Source organism: Xenopus laevis, chromosome 9_10S, assembly GCF_017654675.1.
Source record: "Xenopus laevis strain J_2021 chromosome 9_10S, Xenopus_laevis_v10.1, whole genome shotgun sequence".
Classification (NCBI taxonomy): Eukaryota; Metazoa; Chordata; class Amphibia; order Anura; family Pipidae; genus Xenopus; species Xenopus laevis.
Window position 1 is genome coordinate 25,972,542 of NC_054388.1, and position 16,845 is coordinate 25,989,386.

Below are 16,845 nucleotides of genomic sequence, written 5' to 3' on the forward strand. Positions count from 1 at the left end.
GGCTGGTTCTGCTTCCAAAAAGGATTAATTTCAGTATATCTTAGTTTGGATCAAGTACAAGGTACTGTTTTATTATTACAGAGCAAAAGGAAAATCGGTTTTAAAAGTTTGGATTATTTGAATAAAATTGAGTCCATGGGAGAGGGCCTTTCTGTAATTCAGAGATTTCTGAATAATAGGTTTCCAGATAACAGATCCCATAATATGGCATCATAGTGGCCATTAAATTAATGTACGCTTGTCAAACAGTTAGTGTTTATTGTACAGTATCTTGGTTCTGTCAGTGGACAAGAAACGAGAAGCAATGCTCTAATCTAGAATTATGTTATTAAATACATCATGCCAATCGTTGTACAAGATTTTAATAACATTTATTGAGATGCCGACAGTAACCAAATACAATCAATGATCTGTCATTAAAAATTGAAAATGTTTACTTCCAGTTCTGTTTAAACAAAATGAAGTTAACATTCAATAAGATAGAGATATAAATGAGATTGGTTAAATCCTCTCCTTTAGTTTGTCATTAAAAAAAAATAGCAATTGAAAAAATTAAAAATGATCGTTGAGCCAGAGATATTGTGGACTAAACTAATAAGTTACAAAATAAGACATTTATTTAAAAAAAAAAAATGTATGGACAAAAAAAAAATCGCAAATGAAAACATGCCTAAACAAGTACTAAATTGAAATTTAAAAAAATGAATATGACATGGATGAGATTTTTAAGCAAAACCAGAAATCAGCATTCATTTAGGAAACTATTGGAGAATAAAGTAATTATGTAATTATATTCTTTAGTATTAATATATATATAATACATATATTGTTCAACATCTTGTTTCATGTAGTAAACAGAACAGTAGCCTATTCATACATTGAAGTTCTTCGCTTTCATATTAGGAAAAACTCCCCGAAATGTCCTAAAATGAAATCATAAATCCACTCGTCAAAGTGTCAGAATGCCATATATACATAGGCTAAAAAGTCTTCCATGGCATACTGTGTTTGCAGAGTTTCATGTGATTTTCAAGAGTCTTTGTTTCTGTTGCTCTTAGCAGCACTGTGCACACAATGAGTTCCATATGAAATACATATCCAAAAGGTGAATGAAGTTTGATGTGTTCCTGGTACATCAATTCACATATTCAATTACATGCTGTTTTTCTTTTTGGTTACTTAAGGAGCCATTCATTCACTGCGTAAATGAAAGTATGACATAGGATTAGTATACAAGATATAATTTTTGACTTATTCTTATATTTATATTCCCAAAAGTATAGCAATAAACACTGGACTAGTAACTCATAACAAAAAAGAGTTGATTTAGCAAAAAGACACTCTAGAGATAGGGAAAAGAAGACCTTCATATGCCAAGTTTGTGGGCTCGAGCAATAAACTCAGAGAAATAAATCTGAATTGCTTACAATTTCTGGTAAGCATATGACTTGTGTTTCAGAGACCTTTGATACATGCACTCATAGGTAAACATAAAGTAAAGAGCACATTTAATAATAATTGTACAGGTATTGGATCTGTTATCCAGAAAATACAAAAAGGCTGTATCCCATAGACTTCATATTATCCAAATAATCCAAATTTTTTATTTATTATTTCCCTTTCCTCTGTAATAATAAAACAGTACCTTGTACTTGATCCAAACTAAGATATAATCAATCCTTATTGGAAGCAAAACCAATTTATTGGGTTTATTTTATATTTACATGATTTTTCTAGTATGAAGATCCAAATTACAGAAAGATCTGTTATCTGGAAAGCCCCAGGTCCCGAGCATTCGGGATAACAGGTCCCATACCTGTATCAGAAACTTACTTGCCAAGAGTCCATAAACAAATAGGTTTGTAAAGGCTGATCAAAAGAATGGTTCTAAATATGACTGGTTAGAATACCTGTATATGTTTGTAACACCATCCTTCTTAAATGTATATCTCTGCATTTATTATTTTCTACATAAATAGTAAAAACAGCTAAGTGACCATGTCAAGTCAACAAAATATTTTTTCTTCCCAATTGGATGAGAAAACACTGAACAGATCACTACAATAAAGAGTTACTACAATAAACATTGTGATTATTTGTCTAGTGTTTTGGTAGCATCCGCCATGCCTAAACTTGGGAAACTGTGTGGCTCATTTACAAGCAACAGGTACATTTTCACCTGGACTGTAGAGATGTCGCGAACTGTTCGCTGGCGAACTTGTTCGCGCGAACATCGGGTGTTCGCGCTCGCCGGAAGTTCGCGAACGTCGCGCGACGTTCGCCATTTTGGGTTCGCCATTGTTGGCGCTTTTTTTTGCCCTCTCACCCCAGACCAGCAGGTACATGGCAGCCAATCAGGAAGCTCTCCCCTGGACCACTCCCCTTCCCTATAAAAACCGAAGCCCTGCAGCGTTTTTTCACTCTGCCTGTGTGTGCTGAAGAGATAGTGTAGGGAGAGAGCTGCTGCCTGTTAGTGATTTCAGGGACAGTTGAAAGTTTGCTGGCTAGTAATCGTTTTGATACTGCTCTGTTATTGGAGGGACAGAAGTCTGCAGGGGTTTGAGGGACATTTTAGCTTAGGTAGCTTTGCTGGCTAGTAATCTACCTTCTACTGCAGTGCTCTGTATGTAGCTGCAGTGGGCAGCTGTCCTGCTTCTTCTGATCTCATCTGCTGACTGCTGCAATAACAGTAGTCCTTGTAAGGACTGCTTTTATTTATTTTTTTGTTGTTTTACTACTACTACTACTACTACTACTATAAGAGCCCAGTGCTATTAGTCTAGCAGTGTTGGGGAGTGGGACTGGTGTGCTAATCTGCTGCTCCTAGTAGTTCAGCAGCACCAACTTTAATTTTTTTTTTTAATATTCATTTTTTTTTTATTTTACTTTTTTTTATTTTACTACCGCTGTAGTAGTGTATAAGTTGACCTTTTAGGCATTATTTGCCCTGTAGGCATTATTTGCACAGTGTTTTCTTCAACCCGCCATCTAGCTGTGTGACCTTGTTCACATTCTGTCTAAATATCCATAATATTACCGTCTCCAGAAAAAACACCGGAGTGACTTTTTTCAAGCAGCCATAATATATTTTACGTAATCCGTATCCACCGCTGTAGTAGTGTATACGTTGACCTTGTAGGCATTATTTGCACAGTGTTTTCTTCAACCCGCCATCTAGCTGTGTGACCTTGTTCACATTCTGTCTAAATATCCATAATATTACCGTCTCCAGAAAAAACACCGGAGTGACTTTTTTCAAGCAGCCATAATATATTTTACGTAATCCGTATCCACCGCTGTAGTAGTGTATACGTTGACCTTGTAGGCATTATTTGCACAGTGTTTTCTTCAACCCGCCATCTAGCTGTGTGACCTTGTTCACATTCTGTCTAAATATCCATAATATTACCGTCTCCAGAAAAAACACCGGAGTGACTTTTTTCAAGCAGCCATAATATATTTTACGTAATCCGTATCCACCGCTGTAGTAGTGTATACGTTGACCTTGTAGGCATTGTTTGCCCAGTTTTTTTGGCCGCAGCCACTGAAGCACAGAGGCCAGAAAAAATATGCCATATAAATGCTGAAAATAGTCATTTTTTGCCATACGTTGACTCAACGTATATGGCAAAAAATGACTATTTTCAGCATTTATATGGCATATTTTTTCTGGCAACTGTGCTTCAGTGGCTGCGACCAAAAAAACTGGGCAAACAATGCCTACAAGGTCAACGTATGGCAAAAAATGACTATTTTCAGCATTTATATGGCATATTTTTTCTGGCAACTGTGCTTCAGTGGCTGCAACCAAAAAAACTGGGCAAACAATGTCTACAAGGTCAACGTATGGCGAAAAATGACTATTTTCAGCATTTATATGGCATATTTTTTCTGGCAACTGTGCTTCAGTGGCTGCAACCAAAAAAACTGGGCAAACAATGTCTACAAGGTCAACGTATGGCGAAAAATGACTATTTTCAGCATTTATATGGCATATTTTTTCTGGCAACTGTGCTTCAGTGGCTGCGTCCAAAAAAACTGGGCAAACAATGCCTACAAGGTCAACGTATGGCAGTTGTTTAAAGAGAACAGTAGATTACTAGCCAGCAAAGCTACCTAAGCTAAAATGTCCCTCAAATCCCTGCAGACTTCTGTCCCTCCAATACAGAGCAGTATCAAGCAGATTACTAGCCAGCAAACTTACTATCATCTGTCCCTGAAATCACTAACAGCTCTCCCCCTACACTATCTCTTCCAAGCACACACAGGCAGATTTTTCAGATACATTTTTGCCCTTGATCCCCCTCTGGCATGCCACTGTCCAGGTCGTTGCACCCTTTAAACAACTTTAAAATCATTTTTCTGGCCAGAAATTTTTTTTTTAGATGTTAAAGTTCGCCTTCCCATTGAAGTCTATGGGGTTCGCGAACCGCTCGCGTTTTTGCGCAAGTTCGCGAATATGTTCGCGAACTTTTTTTCCGACGTTCGCTACATCCCTACTGGACTGTAACCCTTTGCAACAAATCTGTGAAATTTGGAAAAGCAAAAATGGAATAGGTTGCCATGTGTTACTGCCTGGTGTTGGTCAATAATCCCCTTGTAATTTTGCTGCAGTTTGTAATTGCAATGAATAAAGTAGTACTATGTGCTATATTGGTTTTTCATTGGTGAAATGACCAAGCAATGCTCTGCTGGTTGGAATCATAATCATGCTAAACAGCATGATTAGACAGTCCCTTGGCTGAATGATTTGCATAACTGGTTTGCTCACCAGGACAATACAGATACATAAGTACTACCTACATATGATACGTTGTGCAGGCCAGTCTAACCATAACAGTTGTCCAGTTAGTAAACCCTTGCCTGTAATGGGTGCAGGTTTAAAGGAACAGTAACACCAAAAAAATCAAAGTGCCTTTAACTAATGAAAATATAATGTACTCTTGTGTTGCACTGGTAAAACTGCTGTGTTTGCTTCAGAAACACAACTATATTTTATATAAACAAGCTGCTATGTAGCCATGGAGGCAACTTTTCAAAGCTGAAAAAGGAAAAGGCACAGTACACACAGCAGATAACAGATAAGCACTGTAGTATGCAATGGGATTCTTCAGAATGTATCTATCTACTGTGTATTCTGTGCTTGAATGGCTGTCCCCATGGCTATACAGCAGTTGTTTAAACTATAGTAGTGTTTCTGAAGCATACACACCAGTGCAGTGCAGTATTGTCATTTCTTTAAATCACACATTTTTTGGTTTTATTGTTCCTTTAAAGAACTGTAGCACAGTAAGCAAAACCACAAGATACAAAAATAATTTCATAAGCAAAAAGTATTAATTAAATATGCAATCGGTAAAACATGCATTAATATACATACACTAATATGTTGGATGGATACATGTAATATGTTAGTCAGATAAATGTCAAGTCCAGTGCTTTATGTGCATCTGGTGCAGTTCATACCTTTATATTGTAGTTTTTGTGCTCTGTTGTTCGGACAGTCTTTCCCTTGTAATCTAAAGTTGATGTTCGTGCGGATGCAGCGGTTGTTTAATGACTGGACTGGTCGAAAGTTATCACTCATGCTTGAGAATATCTGGGAAGGTTGATTTTGGCTTAGTAGTCTTAAGGAATGCATCTGTTTAAGAAACATTAAAACGATGCTTAAAATAAAGCACATTATGAAGCTACACCTTCTGCATTTGAGGTTATGTAATAAAAGAGACTTAGGGGCACATTTACTAAGGGTCGAATATCGAGGGTTAATTAATCCTCAATATTCGACCCTCAAAGTAAAATCCTTCGACTTTGAATATAGAAGTCGAAGGATTTACAGCAAATACTTGATCGATCGAAGTAAAAATCGATTAAATCCTTCGAATCAAACGATTCAAAGGATTTTAATCCATCGATCAAACGATTTTTCTTCGATCAGAAATAGCTTAGAAAACGTATGGGGAAGGTCCCCGTAGGCTAACATTGTAGCTCAGTAGGTTTAAAGTGGCGAAGTATGTAGTCGAAGTTTTTTTTAAAGAGACAGTACTTCGACTATCGAATGGTCGAATAGTCGAACGATTTTTACTTTGAATCCTTCAAATCAAAGACGAAGGTCGAAGTAGCCTATTCGATGGTCGAAGTACCCCAAAAAAACCTTTGAAATTCGAAGTTTTTTTTACTTCGAATCCTTCACTCGAGCTTAGTAAATGTGCCCCTTAGATTGCCCAGGAGCAGTAACCCATAGCAAGCAATTAGCTAGACGCATTTACTGGTCACCTGTTTAAAAGTATCTTATTGGTTACTGCTCCTTGGCAAACATATTGCCTTTTTATTATATATGGGGGATTAAGTTCAGTCTTTGCTTTCAGTGCCAGAACTTACTGGGGTAGTGGAAGCATACCTCCGAACAAAATGTAAAGAGGGACAAAAACTTTAAGCACACTATAAGATGTGACAATTTTCCATCATGCCCATTTTATGGTCACATAATTACTATGTTCATTTTACAAAACTTGACAGTTTATGCAGGGGTGATCTTGGCCCCTCCACCACCCGAGGCAGCCTGCAGTTGCTGCCGCCCCCTCCCCCGTGCGCTCACCTTTTTGCGCCGGAAGGTGTCTGGGGGTTCCACGAGGGCAGCAGAGAGGGCCAGGATGCTAACGCAGAGAGCAAAATTGCGCTCTCTGCATTAGAAGAGGTGAACTTCCGGTGTGAAAACTGGAAATTCGGCTCTTAAAGTACCAGGAGCCCCTGGAACCTAGTGAGGCGCTGCCGCCTGAGGCGAATTTGCCCTTGAGTTTATGAATGTTTGAGCACATTTCCAAGAGTTTTAGGGCCATATTTTATGTGTTATAACAGTTTTGCTCATGAAGCTGAAATTGCCCGTTAAACTGTGTCACAGTTTCATCCCAAAGAATTGTAGTACTAGTAACTCTAATTTCTCTAAAACACATATTTAGAGATCTATCATACTATCTTGTTGTGTGGTACAGGAATGTACAGAATGTACAGAAAGAGCTCAATGTAATGGGCTATAATGCCAATAACCAACATTTATGGCATTATTACAAAATTTACAGTTAGGCATTGGAATTAAAGTTCATCTTGAAATTAGTTTTACAATTATGTAGATAGTAATAGACAACAAGCTCTTGGTTTTTTCCCCTTTTTGTTTGTGTGTTTTTTAAACTGTTGTCTTTCTGTTCTTCCTTTGTCCATAATTAAACTTAAAATGCTATCTGGTTGCTGGGGTCACTCACTTCTCCTACCAGAAAAATTACTTTTCAGTATCTCAAATAAAATATTAATGTAAACTGCAAAAGTGCTCAGAGAAGCACCCTGAAGTATATACATCAGTTCAGGTTTTGGGTCTTTAAGAGATTAATATACATTCAGGAGTCCATATATTACTAAACAATATTACCTATTAAGATCCTCAGGCTGGAGATCAGTGTGTTAACACAATCTCATCTAGACCATGGCTTCAAAAACATGTAAGTTTGAGATATTACCATTACCATTAATCTGGTGCTCATCAACAATGTTTTAGTCTTTGAAAACTGAATGGTCAAGTGCTTAAAGGGCATGTAAACCTTAAAAATTATTTGAAGTAAACTTATTCAGAGTGGTCCTCTCAACGCATTCCTTTTTGGTTTTAAATGGCTTCTGAGATATTAACAGTTTTTGAAAGTTTATAATGCTAGGCAGGCTTAAGCTCAACACCTCTCAATGAAGGAGTGTCAGCAGCTACCTCTCTATACAGTTCCTGGATACAGTTAACCTTAGGGATGCAGACTTTCTGTTTAGGCAGAAGCCTAGTATTAGCAGTCTTAAAGGAACAGTTCAGTATAAAATAAAAACTGGGTAAATAGGTTGTGCAAAATACAATAAAAAAATTCATTATAGTTATTTAGCCAAAAAATGTAGTCTATAAAGACTGGAGTGACTGGAACTGAACAGAACACTACTTCCTGCTTTGCAGGAAGTTGAGTTCTGGCTATTACGTTAGACATCCAGTCACTCCAGCCTTTATAGATTACATTTTTGGCTAACAAGCTATATTGGAAACATTTTTTATTTTGCACATACTAACCCAGTTTTTATTTTTACACTGAACTATTCCTTTAAAATTCTAATATTTCAGAAACCATTAAAAATAGAAGATGAATGTAAAAATGCTCGGAGAGGCACCTTAAATGTATATCAATTCATTTTTGGGGTTAAGATCCCATTTCTTACTTAAATGAGCTATAGATAGTTACTAGGTTGGTGGAATAAAAGTCATGAAAGTGATGGATATGCTCATTCATCAGACTACTAAATTGTGGGAAAGATTACTGTAGCAACCAGACAGTGGTATGAATGAGAGACTGGAACATATATGAAATGGAAGACAAACTGAACAGAAAGAAAAGTAATACAAAGTAACTGTCATGTCTCCAGCATAAGCTGCCATTATGCAGTTATATTTCATTGCTCACTTGTGGTGAGCTACCTCTGCTGACCATTTCAGGTATCTATCCAGCACCTCCATAAGGCCGGTTACAGCATTATATTTGTACTAATTGGGCTACCATAGTTCTACCATGTGACCCAACACAGTGCCTTGTGGGAGCTAAGACTCCATTTTACAGCTCATGGTGTGAAATAAGCACACAATTTCTCGTTCTCCCTTTATGGTAGCATCGCTGGTAAGGAAATGGACTTAATTCTGCATTAAGCCACCTCTACAGTTGCCAGGACATCAGATACACTGTTGCATAATCACCAGTACATGTGTTTATGCTGCAGTTATATGCTCACATGTTACATGTTTGTATATTGTACAGTTCATTGCACACATACTTATTGTATTTTCTGTTATTTGTAAAAGTTTCCCCTCTATTCCACTTGCCTATCCAGTAAAATCCACAGACTCCACGCTCAGTCTCTTTATTGAATTGTGGGGAGGTTTAGCTGCATGTTGAACTTCACACTGCCCCGGGGTAATATGTAGGGAGGACAGAACAGTGAAACAGCAGCTATCAAGCAGGTAGATCAAACTGTGGCCTTACTGCAAGCAGTGAAACAGCAGCTACCAAGCAGGTAGATGAAACTATAACTCACTGCATGCGCAGTGAAACAACGGCTATCAAGCAGATACATCAAACTATAGCTACACTGCAAGCTCAGACAACATCCTAGTACAGTGATTCAGATACAGCCACTGCTATCAAGTCATTGTAGCACAGAGAAGCCACAACAGCTAAAGCAGACAAAGGCTTATCCATTGTTGCATAATATCACAGAAAAATACATCTTCATTAATAACAGATCCCAAGTTTCTGGGCTCCTCTGAACCCTCATCTGTTACTAATACTGCCTCCATTGGCCGTGCAAAAACAGAAGCAGCAAAGGCCACCTTTGCAGAGAGGGAAATTAAGGCAAAAATAGAGAGGGAGAGCCTAGAAGCAGGAACAAAATGTCACGGTCAGCATCCAACACCAGAACAAATGGCAAGCACCATGGTCTCGGCTCGTGCTTCACCTGTAGTGTGACCAGTAAGCACCAGGAACAAACTCCTATAACGGGCAATGTGTAAAAATAAAATGTACCTTAAAGTACTTTTAAATTTCACGCCATCGGGTATGACGTCAGCGCGCCTTTAAATCCAAAGGAGGCGCGCCACGCGCTCCCTAAAGTACTTTTGCATCTTGCTTAAATGAAGGCCATCTAACATTGCGGGATAAAAAAGACACCGTTTTGGTGATGCCAGGGTGTCCTGCCATTTTGGAATTGTGAGCCTCACCCAGAACTTGTTCCCTAAGATCCTCAGGCACAAAAAATCTCCCAGGGGGAGTATCTACAGGAGCGGAAGACTGAGCTGAGGATAATAGTGTGACGAGGTCTGTTTCCAGAGCTGCCACAATGATTTCATTAGGAATGATGGGAATGCACTCACTAGATTCGGCCAAATTAGATTCAAAACTCCTAGAGAGTGCATCAGCCTTAGTGTTCTTGGACCCAGGCTTGTAGGTAAGGGAAAAATTAAAAAATTAAAAACCGGGTGAAAAATAAAGCCCATCTGGCCTGCCTAGGATTCAACCACTTGGCAGACTCAAAGTATAATACATTTTTGTGGTCAGTAAAGACCATTATCAAATGCTTAGCCCCCTCCAACAGATGTCGCCATTCCTCAAAAGCCCATTTAACAGCCAACAATTCTCTATTCCCGATATCATAATTAGCCTCAGCAGGCGAAAATTTCTTAGAGAAGAATGCACAGGGGTGTACCTTGTTGGTTGTTGGATGCCTTTGAGAAAGGACTGCCCCCACCCCAACCTCTGAGGCATCAACCTCCACAATGAATGGAAGAGTGGTGTCAGGGTGACGAAGAATGAGGGCAGACACAAACTCCTTCTTGAGGAGTTTGAAGGCTTGAGTAGCATTGGGGGGCCACATACTCGGATCTGCACCTTTTTTTAGTTAAATCAGTGATAGGGGCCACTATCAAGGAAAAGTTTTTAATAAATTTGCGGTAATAGTTGGCGAACCTTAAGAACTTTTGGAAAGAGGCTGAGCCCAGTCCAGAACCGCCTTAACCTTCCCAGGATCCATTTCCAGATGTTAAACCCCAAAAATTGGACAGATGAAACCTCAAAGGTGCACTACTCTAGCTAAGCATAGAGGTTATTCTCCCTCAACCTGCGTAACACCTCCCGCACATGTTTACGGTGATCACACAAGTTGGAAGAAAAAATCAGGATATCGTCTAAATATACCACTACGAATAACCCCAGCAGGTCCCGGAAGATGTCATTGACAAATTCCTGAAACACTGCGGGGGTGTTACAAAGACCAAACGGCATTACTAAATATTCGTAGTGGCTGTCCCTGGTGTTACATAGTTACATAGTTACATAGTTAAATCGGGTTGAAAAAAGACAAAGTCCATCAAGTCCAACCCCTCCAAATGAAAACCCAGCATCCATACACTCACCCCTTTCATAAAAATTCTATATACCATACCTATATTAACTATAGAGTTTAGTATCACAATAGCCTTTGATATTATGTCTGTCCAAAAAATCATCCAAGCCATTCTTAAAGGCATAAACTGAATCAGCCATCACAACATCACCCGGCAGTGCATTCCACAACCTCACTGTCCTGACTGTGAAGAACCCACTACGTTGCTTCAAATGAAAGTTCTTTTCTTCTAGTCTAAAGGGGTGGCCTCTGGTACGGTGATCCACTTTATGGGTAAAAAGGTCCCCTGCTATTTGTCTATAATGCCCTCTAATGTACTTGTAAAGTGTAATCATGTCCCCTCGCAAGCGCCTTTTTTCCAGAGAAAACAACCCTAACCTTGACAGTCTCCCCTCATAATTTAAGTCTTCCATCCCTCTAACCAATTTAGTTGCACGTCTCTGCACTCTCTCCAGCTCATTTATATCCCATTTAAGGATTGGAGTCCAAAACTGCACTGCATACTCCAGATGAGGCCTTATAGGACCCCTGGCATTTTAAACCCCAACGAAGAACCTCCCCTGTTACCCAGTCAATTTGTGGGTTGTGTGTTTGCATCCAAGGTAACCCCAAGATTAGAGGAGAGGAAGCACCCTCAATAATATAAAAGGTTAGTTCCTCACAGTGCAAATTATTAGCACACAAAGGCAAGACCTCAGTCTTTTTAGTCACCAGACCTGACCCTAAAGGTTAGGGGAACACAAAATTTTGCAGCGAAGGCAGCATCCAAAAAATTCCCCTCCGCCCCAGAATCCACAAAAGCGGACACCTTGACAGATATCTTTTGATACCTTTGACCGGTATCAAAATCCTAGAGGTAGACTGGGGAGAGGAAACTTCTTTACCCAAATGGAGCTCCCCTTCTCCATTTAGGCTTGGAAGTTTCCCGGCCTCTTAGAACATTGATTCAGAAAATGACCCTTCTCCCCACAGTAAATGCAAAGACCCAAAGATCACCTGCGGGCCTTTTCCTCAGGAGATAGATGGGATATGCCCTGTTGCATGGGTTCTTCCTGAGGCAAAGGCACAGAGGGATTAGGCAACCACATTCGGGAAAAAAGATTTAACATTGGTAACACCAAAATGAGAGGTATTACCCTTCTCTCCCTCTGTCTTCTATCTACTTGGATGGCAAGAGACATAAGATCATCCAGATTAGTAGATAGAGGGTAGTTAACTAGGCTGTCTTTGACTGAATCAGAAAGCCCAATACGGAACTGTCGTTCCACCCAGTTTCCACTGTCCACCGGTGGAATTCGGTGCAATACACCTCCGCATCCCGTTTCCCCTGGCGCAATTTGCGAATTGCAGAGTCGGCAGAAGATGCACGATCCGGGTCATCATAAAGTACAGCCATGGTTTTAAAGAACGTATCAAGGGAAAAACGGGTAGGATCTGAGTGGGGTAATCTGAGAGCCCAAATTTGGGGATCACCCTGTAATAGGGTCATTACGAATCTCACTTTTTTTTCGCCAGTAGCGAAAGAGTGGGGGGAAAAACGGGCAGGATCTGAGAGGGGTAATCTGAGAGCCCAAATTTGGGGATCACCCTATAATAGGGTCATTACGAACCTCACTTTTTCTTCGCCAGTAGCGAAAGAGTGGGGGAAAAAGCTGAGGTATAATTTGCTTGCCTCTTGGAACACAAAAAATTTTGATCTGTCCCCATTAAATTTGTCGGGGAAGACAATCTTGGGTTCATGGGTTTTAGATACATTACCCAAAAAAGCAGGAGAACCCACAGGAGCAGCCACAGGAAGGGTGACTACTGGAGCTGGAGACTGAACAGAAGCATCCAGTCTACGGGTCAAATTGTGAAAACCTTGCATCAGGTAATCTTGCCTCTGCTCATGTTCTTCCAGGCGCTGTAACAGTGTGGTGAGTAGTGCTTCAGTGGTGGAAGGGGCAGCGGCAGCAGCGCCGTGACCTTCTTAGTCCATCTTGGGCCCGTTATAATGTCACGGTCGGCACCCAACACCAGAACAAGTGCCAAGCACCCTGGTCTCGGCTTGTGCTTCACCTGTAGTGTGACCGCCTTTGGCCTCGGGAGGAGCCCTCAGCTACTTGGATGCCACCAGGACTTAAACAAGAGGTGCAAGGCTCAATGTTCTGGAATTGGCAGAGGGGCACGACTGTTAGCGAGAGTCTTATGAGCAGAAGGTCGTAGCACAAGGCATTAGGCAATAGAGTAGTCAGATCAAGCCGGGTCGGGACAGGCAGAGAATAAACAGTCAGGCAGGCAAGGGTCAAACCCGGAAGTCAATCAGAAGGGTTAAGCAGAAGAGGTAGTCGGTATTCAGGCAGGGGTCAGGATCCAGATGTCAGAATAGTCAAAAGCCAGGCAGGGGTCACAACAGGAATCAAAACAGGATAGCAAATGCTCAGAAAGCACCAGGAACAAACTCCTATAATGGGCAATGTGTAAAAAGAAAATGTACCTTTAAGTACTTTTACATTTCAAGCATTGCACGCTGATGTCGTACATCAGCGCGCCTGCGCCTTTAAATCCAAAGGAGGCATGTTCCGCGCTCCCCGCCCCATCCCCCCACTAGACCACCAGGGTGAGTCTTTATTACACAAAAGTAAAAAAGCATGCTTAGAAGCTGAGAGAGCATGCTTAAAGCAGAAAGGAAAATAGATAGTAAATATTTACCTTGAAGCTGAAGCAAAGATGAAGCATTTCTAGAAAGGCTCACCATAGAGAAGGAAGCTGCAGCAGCCATAGCAGAAGCGGAAGCTTTAAAGACAATTATATACCCTAATAGTAAATGACACAGCAGGGCGCCCGATCTGGAGATTGAAGTCCAAGATGCACTGCAACGTACTTCAGAGTATATCCACCAGCACTCCAAGCTGGACACAGACACAGACAGTTGACAACAACCAGGTCAACATGCTACTGGTAAGCCCAACCAAGAATGATGTTTGGGATGGTACATTAGCATTAAGTCACAAGTGCACCAAAGAGATTACGCTGATCAAAGTGATGTCACTTACAGCACCCACACCAGCCAAGTACCCAATCCTAAGGGTAACCCTGAAATTTACTACTCAACTGCTGCAGTCTATACAGGCCTGTCAAAAAAGGGCCAAGGTGCTGGAATATAGCCCCCAACTCCAAAGGGCACTCAAATCAAAAATTCAAAAATATATTTCCAGTCAATACTTAAAGTTAAAAAATTACTCTTTATTTATCATAAATATTAAAAAGTAGGCATACAGACCAATTGATGCTCCGCCTAAGGGTAAGGGTAACCCTGCACCAGCTGCCTCTACAATGTAAAAGTGTTGAGTCATAAGTCATCCTAAAGAAGAACCTCCAGACAGGTATGATTACAAGTCACCTTGTAACTATTACACTCAACCACCTACCTATCCTGGTACCAACTAGTCCACAATGGACTTTGCCAAGATTCTTGCACGACGCAAGTTAGTCACAAAAGGACTTGTAAAGTTTAATGATCCCCCAGAGGGCTACAAAGCCTGGCATTCCTCCTTTCAAAACAGTATCAGAGACTTAGACCTTTCATACAGTGAGGAAATAGATCTCCTTATCAAATACCTAGGAAATAAGTCCGCGGAGCATGCCAAAAGGATCAGGGTGATCAATATAAACCACCCAGAGACTGGTCTCAGAATGATCTGGCACAGACTTAACGAGTGCTATGGCTCAGCAGAGGTAGTAGTAAATGCACTTTTCAAAAGAATTGATGATTTTCCTAAAATATCCAACACAAGCTATTAATTAGGAAACTAAGTGACCTGTTTTTGTTTGTTTTTTTAACTTATTTCTTTTTATTATCATTTTTCAATTTACAGGTAGATAATATCAGTGTTTACTATACACATTACTTAAAGGAAAATAGGAAATATTGAATACATGTCTTAAATTCTAATATTGTTTTGGTAGAGGGCAAGTACCAGTGCTATTCTAGAGAACAGGTACCAGTGTTATTTTGAGGAACAAGTGTCAGTAACAGTGAAAGACACGTATCAGTTTTGTTTTTATTTTAGGAAGAGAGTGCTAGTGCTATTGTAAGGGACAAGCGCCCGTGTTATTGCGAGGAGCTAGTACCAGTGTTATTTTTAAGAAGCAGGTGACAGTGATCTTATTCTCAAAGACAGGTGCTAACATTATTGTAACGGGCCAGTGCCAGTCTTATTGTGAGAAATAAGTGCCTATGATATTATCAGGGACAAGTGGCATTGTTGTCGTGGGGGACCCATACCAGTGTCCTGTGAAAGCTATGTGCAAATTCTATTTTAGGGATCAAGTGCCCGTGCTATTATGGGGAAGAAGTGCCAGTGATATTTATCAAAGGCAGATTCCATTATCCTGTATTTTATTTATTTACATATGTATACATATTCTCTTTCCCAGACGTCAAATTTTCCAAATAATCCATATCAAAGACATTATCGAAAACATAAATAAAGAAAGGGAAAGAAGAAAAATGAAAGAAAGTAAGGGGTAAAGGTTGGAGGGGAAGAGGGGGGGAACCTGCTTAGGCTGCTGTTGTTAAGTTGCTGTTAACAATTGTAGTTTTAACGTCTCTGTTTAAATTCGGGTGTTTTGATCGTTTTTTCCAGTATTCCCATTTTTGATGAGTGAGATATGTTTTCTTTGTGGGAATTTTGTTGATTGCCATTTACTCATACATTAAGTTTGAGTCTGTAAGGTTTATTAATTCTTCCAATGTTGGAATTTCTGTTGATTTCCAATGTTTTGGTATAAGTAATCTATCTGAGGTGAGTATGTGGAATAATAATTTCCTTACGCTTTTGGGGTAGTTTTCTATTTCTAGGTTCAGGAGGGCTAGTCCTTGTGTTAATTGAATGGGTAATGTTCATTAGCTGTGTTACCTCGTTCCAAAAGGTGGCGATGTTCAGGCATAACCACCAAATGTGAAGCAATGTGCCTTCTGCGCTATTGCACCTCCAACACGTCGTGGGGAGCAATGGAAACATTTAGTGTATGTTTGTAGGTGTCTTGTACCATTTGTATAGTCATTTCCTTTGGTTTTCCATATGGTTGGTACATTTTGAAAATTTGAGGGGGAGATTTGCCGCTTGAATCCACTGGGGAAGTGGTACTAAGATTTGTAAGTCTTGCTCCCACTTAATAATGTGTTGTAGTTTTTCAGTTTAAGGTTAGTCGGAAATTATTTTATACATTCTGGATAGTCCTTTCTTCTGCCCCGCTTTTTTGAAGCACACTTGCTCAAAGATTGTTGGTTGTCCCGAGAATTCAGGAATGGTAATAAGTAGTGTCTAATTTGTAAGTACTTATAAAAGTCGTGTTTTGGCAGATTAAATTGAGTTTGTAACTCTTCATATGACTTTAGTTTATTTGACTGAAGTAATTGTCCAATTATTTGCAATCCATTTAGATTCCAATTATTTATTGTAAGCCCTGGAATTGTAGCTTCTAGTATTTTAATAGGAGATTGTTTAGCTGGAAATACATGGATATGTTTATGCTTCTTAAAGGGATCCTGTCATCGGAAAACATGTTTTTTTCAAAACGCGTCAGTTAATAGTGCTACTCCAGCAGAATTCTGCACTGAAATCCATTTTTCAAAAGAGCAAACAGATTTTTTTATATTCAATTTTGAAATCTGACATGGGGCTAGATATTTTGTCAATTTCCCAGCTGCCCCCGGTCATGTGACTTGTGCCTGCACTTTAGGAGAGAAATGCTTTCTGGCAGGCTGCTGGTTTTCCTTCTCAATGTAAATGAAGGAGTCTCAGTGGGACATGGGTTTTTACTATTGATTGTTGTTCTTAGCTCTACCAGGCAGCTGTATCTTGTGTTAGGGAGCTGTTATCTGGTTACCTT

General features: G+C 39.8%; 1 protein-coding gene across 7 annotated transcripts in view; it reads right to left on the reverse strand.

Moving 5' to 3' along the window:
* Nucleotides 1-359: 359 nt before the first annotated feature.
* ca10.L (carbonic anhydrase X L homeolog) overlaps nucleotides 360-16,845 on the reverse strand; it is a 267,865-nt gene continuing 251,379 nt past the window's right edge. For 4 of the 7 annotated variants that reach the window (XM_041578891.1, XM_041578892.1, XM_041578894.1 and 1 more), the window contains 2 exons: nucleotides 5,467-5,641; nucleotides 360-1,198 (listed from right to left, as the gene is read on the reverse strand). In XM_041578891.1, the coding sequence (XP_041434825.1) occupies nucleotides 1,176-1,198; nucleotides 5,467-5,641 (198 nt within the window). In that variant the 3' untranslated portion in view covers nucleotides 360-1,175. Of the gene's footprint in view, nucleotides 1,199-5,466; nucleotides 5,642-16,845 lie in introns of those variants that run through there. The other 3 variants (XR_005964730.1, XR_005964731.1, XR_005964729.1) reach the window with 3 other exon arrangements.